The following is an 8,817-nucleotide window of genomic DNA, read 5'->3' as shown; positions in this document are numbered from 1 at the left end:
GAAAAAAATATATATATTTACTAGCACTTTAAATATAAAAATAAAATTTTACCCCAAAGGCTTAAAAGTTTAATAGACAGAAACAATTAGCACTATTTAAATTTTCTAAAGAACAATTAATGAAACTGAGGTTCTATTGATAACCTTTTTTCTAAATGTATTTTACATAACTTAGCTAATACAAATACTTTTTTTTAAAAAAAAGGAATAAATTGCATTTATCTTTATAGGAAAAAAAAATTTATTTTCTACCTAGATCTATTAGTGAAAGAATATAAGAAAGAAGCAAGAAATAAAATCTATAAACTCTTCAAGTATTGAGCTCCCGGGAAAATTATTATGATTTTTCTTATTCTGTAATACTTTTCTGTTGAATAACATGGGGAAAATTGGTTCTTTGTTACAGGAAAACTGTTGGTTTAAAATCTAAAAAATGAAGGGACTAGCGCTCAGGTGGTTAGAGAGAGAGAGATATGGCTTATAAGATAATTGGGTAATTTTATGAGTATTACATAATTTTAGAATTATTTAGGACACAAAAACAAGAACTAACACTTAGACAGTTAATAAGATAATTTATAAGTACATAAATTATTTTCAACAGAACAAAGAATGTTTTTTTCTAAATTTTTGAAATTATTCATTACTGAAGAATTGTCATAGAATTTAATTTTTTTATTAAATATAATACAGCAATTTTTTATATTTAAGAAAAAACAAATGAAATAGATAGCAACAAAACTTACATAAATCTGTAAGGAAAGAAGAAAAAATATAATATAAAATAAGGGAAAACAAATTTTTGATATATTTTAAAATGAGCATAAGTCAAACTACAGGCACTTTAAATGGCTTATCACGTTTTACTCTTGGCTTTCCATAGTAGATAAATCAGATGATATTAAAGAAAATGGGGCATTGCATCTTAAACCCTATCAGCATAATTATGTTGAAGGGGGTTCCAATGAACTTATTTACTATAATTCTGAGAAGAAAGAAAAATACGAAATTTAATTAAACTGAATAGGAAAAATTTAGAAAGGAAAAATAGTATATTAATATGCTGAATTTTTTATCAATTCTGAATTAGTGCAAAAAATAACTAATTTGAGAAATTGGCACAAATGAAACTAATATTTGCTTCTTTTAAAATTAAAAGTTTCAAAATAAAATATTGGAATGATAGTACATTATCATAAATGATAGATGAAAGCTGATGAGAATGAATTAATACATATAAAATGAAAATAATTTCTTTATCTTTACAGTGAAAAACAAATATGAGGCTGCCAAGTACTACACTTTTTTTCAAAAGATTTTAATGAGTGGGGGACAATTAAAAACTAAAGCTTTTAGAACTTTTGGTAATGATGCCAATCTTTTAAAAGCCTCCCCACAAAAGTGCTTGAATTAAGTGGTATTTCATATAAAATTTTGAATCATTTACACTCAGTGGTGTGAAAAATAACTTTAAATCAAATATAAAAATAAATACATCAATACATAAACTTAGCTACCACTAGAAAATTTTTTTTCTCAAAAGGCGTAGGAAGTTGGCAGCTCTACAAATATTATATATTTCAAAATAATATATATTCAAAAAATACAGCTTAGCAAAATAGTCTGGATATTTTAATCCCAAATAATAAAGAATAATTAGTGATCACAGACACACCAAAGAATGATGGAGCTTATACTGAAACATAACAGATTATGTAGTTGCAGAAGTACATTTTTTATCAAATCATACATAAAAAATAAATAAATTTTTGAAACATTAGGCTGAATATTCAAAAAAAATAATTTATATAAGAAGTAGGCATAAGTTAACTTTCAAAACTGAAATGACAGCAAACTAAAACATTTTTCCTAGTTGAATGACAAATATTTTGCTACTCATTACAGTTAACTATTGCATTACCACCTGTACTTTAAGAAAAGTAAATATGCTAAGTAATTAAAATTTAACGTTAACCAATATTTCACCAATACTCAAAGGTTTATATTATTTCAAATAAAAAAAAGAGAAAGAAGCTTTAAAACTGCAATGAAGTGGAAGAACTTTTATATTAATACCACTTAGAAACAGTAAGGTGAATTTATCGAAATTGAAAACTTTGTGGGCATATTTTTATTTAAACTTCATAGGAATTTTTTTTTGTTTGTCATAAGTCACTTCCATAAAACTGTTTTTAGACAAGAAAAATACCTAAATTTTTTATGGAGCATCTAAAAATCTGAAAATTTATATACATTTCTTTATGGAAAAAATTGAATTCAAATTTTAAAAAAAATGAGAATGAGAAAAAAGAAAACAAATTTTCATTAGTTAATATATGTTCTCACATGTTATCAGTCATAATGTATAAGAAATTACATATAGTGTGTCCAAACTCCAAAGAAACTCTCAAATATATTAGGAAATATTAATCAGATATAAAAATACAAACTAGTTACTTTCAATTGATGACTTCAATACTACCAAACTTGACTTCAATGTTTTCATAATTTTTGGACACCCTGTATAGGATGGTGCCATCAAACTTTTTTAGAAGATTACTTCACACTTTTCAAGCTTGTTTTAGCATTATTTTAATGTCATTTTTTCAAATGACACCTGAAACATTTTTACTTTTTCCTGAATATTTTGAAATTTTAAAAGTAAATCTTTGTGTCTTACATTTTCAAGGTAGAATGTTTATTTATGAAATGTTCTTTCAGGTATTGGATGTTAGGATTTAGAATTTTTTAGTATAAACTTTAAAATATTTGTTAGACACATGATAATTGATCTTTCAAAAAATTTTTGGACCAATAAAAACACATCAGTGCTCAAAATGCTTGCTTAAAGGCTCTCATGCTTGAAGGTTAGAATGATCAAGATAAAACCATCAAAAATGTTATTCTGTCTTTACATTTATTACTTTTGAGAGCTTGGAGTTTAGTGTTACAAAAAATATAAGTTTTTGTCTTCTTTAATATTTTGCTCTGGTATGGGTTTTAATATTTTTCACATATCTGATATAAAAATCTTTTTAATGACAATAGTTGCAATATTAATTTTAATTAGCTAAATTAACTAGCTAAAAAAACTTTAATGACTCAAGAAAACTTAAAATTTATTAATCAAAAAGATTTTATTGACGAAATAGAAAATCTTTCACTTTACAAAAAATATTATTAACTGTATAATTTTATAAATAATATAATATAAGACATCAAAAAAAAAATCACTGTAATAAAATAACTTTTGATAACTACTCATAAAAGAGCTTCAAACAAAATGGATTCTAAAATATTAATATTGGCCTTGCAATTCCATTAAGTATTAAACTTTCATGTTGAATGATAGAGAGCGTTTTTTATTTTTTATTATTATTTTTATTTAAAAAAAGTTTCTTATTATGGTCACAAAATATTATATTTAAAAGCAATATAGTTATGTCCTTCGGTTTGCTGATTTCTAATTTCAAAAAGACTTGGTAAGAGTTAGATGCAATGCCTTAATGATTATGTAAAAATATATATATATATGCAAGTAGTAAAAAATAATTACAAACATTTATATTTCAGAAAAAAATTTACAACCCACAATAAATTCAAATTTCGAGTTATTAACAATCAAAAATAGTAATTACAATTTAGGAGAGAAATTACACATCTTTTGACCTTTTCTTTTTAGAATAATAGGTAAGTGAATAACAATGACAAGAAAAATTTTACTTGTTTCACAAGATGCCAAATTCAAAAATAAATTGTTCAAGTTTTAAGTGCATATGCCAACAATTGAAACTGTATGATGCAAGAAAGAACCCCTGTATTACATAAGTGGTAAGCAGATATTTTAGTCAAGCCAAGACACAGGACAACCAATTTCAGGAGTCAACATGTGTTTATAGAAGTCCAAGTTAGACTAAAACAGTTATGCCACAGTCAATTTTTTTAATTATTCATAGCATATAGACGAGTCCATTCCTTAGCTAAAATGAAAATATACTCATTAGAATTAATTAAAAATAGAAAAAATTAATTTTTTTAAAAACCCTAAATTGAAGTCAACAAATTAAGCCACCAGTATAAGACAAATTAAGTCTTAAAATAAATAATTTTTAATTATTTTTTTTAAAATAGGAGGTAACAAGCTAGTTAGCACAGTTTATAGTTTTAGCGTTTTTCATTTTTTTGTCTCTGATACTTACACTAAATATGTAATTTTTATCACCTAATCTACTTATTCAAACTGTTAAAAATGCGATGAAATATTTTAAGATGTCACAGAACAACAAAAGCTTTAGGTGATTGACAGAACTTCGCTTGTAGAAAATCATATTTGCTCCAAATACTCTTTGGAAGCTATTAACACATAGAAACAACAATAGATGAAGTGTCCTTAGATTGTTAAACAGTAATACTACTAGCTTTCAGTGAAAAAAAAAAGAGAGTATAATGTCAACATGCCTTACTCTCATCTACTTAAAATTCAAATAATTTTTTTTATTTGTTTGGGTTTTTGGAGAGTCTGGGATTCATTCTTCAAGATGATCCAAAGACAATATTTGCACCTAAGCACACTAACTGACCTCCACACTATGCTCCCTAACCACACATCTGTGCATGGGCTTACAGAGCTAGCCCAAACTGAGAAAATTCATTTGCTCATAAGTAATTTTTTCCTAATTTTTAATGTGACAATTATTATTAAAAAATTAAATATGATCTTTTCATTGCTTCTACTGAAAATAAAAATATATAAATTAAATAGAATAAATTTTTACTTTTTCTTAGAATTTCTGAGATAAAATACTCATTAAACAATACTTTTAAAACAATGCATAGTGGTTCAAAACTCAATAAAAAAATTGTCAAAAGCTGATATTTCAACTGTATTTTCTAAAAATTATCAACATATGGGCTTCTGAGGTTGCTGATTAAGAATGTAATGTTAGAAATTCAATATTCAAAATGGTGGTGCTTAAGTGCCACAAATTGAAAAAACAAAATTTATTATGATAGTATGATAATTAAATTTGCATTCAATTAAATCTGCATTCTTATGAACTAGTTTAAAAGAAAATAATTATTTTAATAAATTATGATATTTATTGGAATATTTTATAAGATTGATTTATTTACACAAAATGTATACAAAAAATTTATCAAATTTTAATTATTTTCTACAATTAACATATTTTACTATGGAATTAAGTCTTTTAACGCATATTTATAAGTATTATCCTGTTGAGAAATAAGCAGATCACGAATGAGTAATAATCGCATGAACAAATCTTCACCATTGTACAATCTAAAATCTTTGAATGAATTAAAATTTAGATAGATCTTTAAATACTAAAAAATTTAACAAGACTTACCTATCTTTTAGAAAATTATTCAAATAATAACTAAATACATTTTATAATTGCAGAAAATCGCACACTATTACAATTCTAAAGATACAATTCTAAAGATTCATACCTTATCATACAATAAGGATTCAGTCCTATAATAGCACTATTCTGTTATGTTTCGATAACATCTGTTTACGGGGTAAGATTGGGTACTACCTAGTTGTAATCTCCCCTTGATGTGAGTCTATGATAGGCCAACAAAAGCCATAGAGTAGTGAAAAAAGATAACTACTACCAAGACAGAACAATGGTCTAACCAGCCTCAGGGCACAATTTATTGTGTGTCCCCTTTTTCAAACAAAATTTTCAACAAAAAACAAGCAGCTTTTAAGCACTTTAAAAAATGTGCAACATTGAAATTTTTTCTACCTATTATTGAAAGTCTTTCTAATAATTTAACGAATTTAAAAATATTAAATTGCAAAGACATTTTCAAAATGTTTAAATAATCAAGATAAATAAATAGCTTATTTTTGGCACAGTATTCTTGATTTTATTTGAAATCATAAAAACATTTAATACAAAAATTTATAGATATATATTTAATATGGAGTTGGTCACTTTATTCTTTACATTACATTATTAAATTATGTAAAAATAATTTCTTCTTAAAATTACTGTTAGTGACTATTATTTTAAAATCTAAAAACATTATCATACTGAATTGCTAAAGATGAGGTAGACAAAGCAAACAAAGACGACTTAAGTAAATTCATATTATAAAGGTAACTTATTGAATGACCCCTATTAAACTTCAATTTCAATTTGTAATTTTGTTCATTACTTCTTTAAATCAAATGATTAAAAATAGCTTCAATAATTTAGGAATAAAAATTAATTCAGTGAGTATTGCAGCTAAATATTATTGTATGGTTCCCATATTCCTTATATTTAATAAATCGGAGACTGTAGTATCGTTAATTTCAAATGGTTTTAAATCAAAAGATAAAAGGAAGAATTCTTTAGCAGCGAATAAATTATTAGGGAAAAATTTACAGGGTGTCTACTAGGTCCCAGCAAAAAAAAAAAAAATCATGGCCTTTTTTTCGCGGCATTTTACTTTAATTTTTTTTTTTACAGAAATTATTCAATTTATGCAAATGTCAGTGAATGCATTTTACATTCATCTGATTAGTAAAATATAAAAAACAGCAGAAATTTTTCAATAACTATTAACCAGGTATACTGAGTTTTTATTGGATGAAATGTTGACGACATGCTTTTCTGAATACATTATTCAAATAGACAAATGGAATAATACTGTATTTCAAGTACTGTTATTTTTCTATGCAATTTGACTTTCCGCACAGGGCAATTTGGCAATGAAAATTAAAGTCCAAAAATAAATTCGTTATCTAAAAGTTTTAAATTATCATCTCTTCTTCAGCCTTTCTCACAATAAAAAATTCATGGAATTATTTACATAGAAATATATTGTATTGCTTATTATTGCAAATTCAAAATTTTATATTTTGCTTTGTGCTGAAAAAATAAGCAGCTTCTGATTTTCCAATTGTTTCTCAGTTAAGGTTTTATTCTCTTTACTAAGAGTTCGGAGTAAAATACACAGAACATTAAGTTTCATTTAACTTTTCATTTACACTGTTATTGTTTTCCAAATTACTCTGTTCATCAATTACTTTCTGCTAGTTCAAAAATTTGAAACTCTTGAATTTTTTTTTCTTTGAGACAATTTCTGACTGAGTTTTTTCGGATTTCTTATGTTAGAAAATAAAACTTCCTTTAAACTAAATTTCTAAATAATAATAAAAAAATAATTAAAAAGGTATAATTCTATTTCTTTTTTGCTACTATCCATACTTTTTTGGCCATTCACACATGCTTTCGAAAATTTTGATGTTTTTAATATAATATTATTATGACATAAGAATTTGCATCTTAAAGCATATTATTATATTATATTTAGAATTTGTATCTTAAAGCAATGTTATTTTCTGATAGTTTTTATTTTTTAGATTTTTTTGCATGCTTTATTTTTTTTTATTATGAAAACTTTTAAATACTAAGTTATAATCTATGTTTTGTTAAAACAAATAAGACAATAAAGCAGTCAAAAACATTTTTGACGCTTTTCTTCTAACTCATTATACATGTACCAGCACAGTACTTTTCTTTCTATGTTAAACTGCAAGTTCTTGTCTTTATTTTCTTCTTTTCTTTTAGAAAGAAAAATTTCATGTACTGTAAAAATCAGTAAAAAAAAAAGGTCAATGGAAAAAACTTGTTTTTTTTTTTTTAAATAATGTCTGTATTATTACAACAATTATTTAAAGAAATGGCAAATTAAAATTACAACAGGGCTGTTTGTATCTCGGACAAGAGAAAAACTGGTAGCAAAGCCATTTCATTACTGTCTTATTTTCAGGAATAAGGAAAAATTATCTCTAACTATCAAGACTGATTACAAATTATAACATATATACAATACTGTTTATTATCCAGGAGAAAGTATATAGAGTTGAATAGTTTATAATTAAAAGCAACAGCTTTATCAATGCTTTTCATCAGCTGTAAAAATACCATATTAAAAAATACAGTGTGGAAAAGTCTGAAAAAATAACTGAAATGAGTCCCCATCAGTGGCACACCCAGTAGGGTTTTCAGGGTTTAACCCCCTCCCCTAGGAACTGCAAGAAAAGTGGGTTTTTTTAAATTCATTTCGAGTTTCCGAAATTCATCTACACAAAAAACTTTCTTAAAGATAAATTTTATTTGAGAAAGGAAGTCGAGTATTTTTCTGAGCAAAGAGTCTCCTAACATAATATATTATTAGAATAATTCGACAGGCTTTTTTTTTTCACTTTCTTTAACTCTTTTTGTGTCCCAGAAAGAGATTGAACTATCTGGGAGGGAAATGATATATTTTGAAAACCTAACAAATGCAGATAAAGAGACTTCTTTGGTATGATGAATAGGATTTATACAGCTACCCATTGTCCACACTAGTATTCATCAGTTTCTTTCATTATTAAGTGAAATGCAATTTGCTTGTACATGCAAGCCTCAAGTGGTAAAACAAACAAGTCTTAGCTTAATGCATTTTTTATTTCAACTTCCTGCAATATTAGAGAAATATATTTAGAATATATTTTTTTCTACAATATAATTAGAAGAAAAAGAATGGGGTCATAGCTGCAATTCCAAAAAATATGGTCATAACTTAGAAGAGCGGTTCAAAGTTTGGACTCCTTAATGTTGATTTTACTTTTTTGCATATTTTGCCTTATCTCAAGAACTTTTTAAGCAATTTGAAACGATTCAATGCAAAAAATATTTAAATTAAAAATAGAAGAAAAGTTTTGAATTGTAAGGTATACAACCTTTTACATCATTTTGGAGAAAGTAATTTTATATGGCAAAATGCAAAATTTGTACAAAATCGGTCAAATAG

The 8,817-nt window shown here is 25.4% G+C and overlaps 1 protein-coding gene across 1 annotated transcript in view; it reads right to left on the bottom strand.

Moving 5' to 3' along the window:
* Nucleotides 1-555: 555 nt before the first annotated feature.
* Nucleotides 556-8,817, bottom strand: part of LOC107439853 (ubiquitin-conjugating enzyme E2 N) — a 33,081-nt gene continuing 24,819 nt past the window's right edge. Inside the window, exon 5 of the mRNA XM_016052588.3 lies at nucleotides 556-3,980. Within this exon, the coding sequence (XP_015908074.1) occupies nucleotides 3,943-3,980 (38 nt within the window). The 3' untranslated portion in view covers nucleotides 556-3,942. The remainder of the gene's footprint in view (nucleotides 3,981-8,817) is intronic.

Source organism: Parasteatoda tepidariorum, chromosome X1 (assembly GCF_043381705.1).
Source record: "Parasteatoda tepidariorum isolate YZ-2023 chromosome X1, CAS_Ptep_4.0, whole genome shotgun sequence".
Taxonomy (NCBI): domain Eukaryota; kingdom Metazoa; phylum Arthropoda; class Arachnida; order Araneae; family Theridiidae; genus Parasteatoda; species Parasteatoda tepidariorum.
This window is presented reverse-complemented; position numbering and strand designations above follow the sequence as displayed.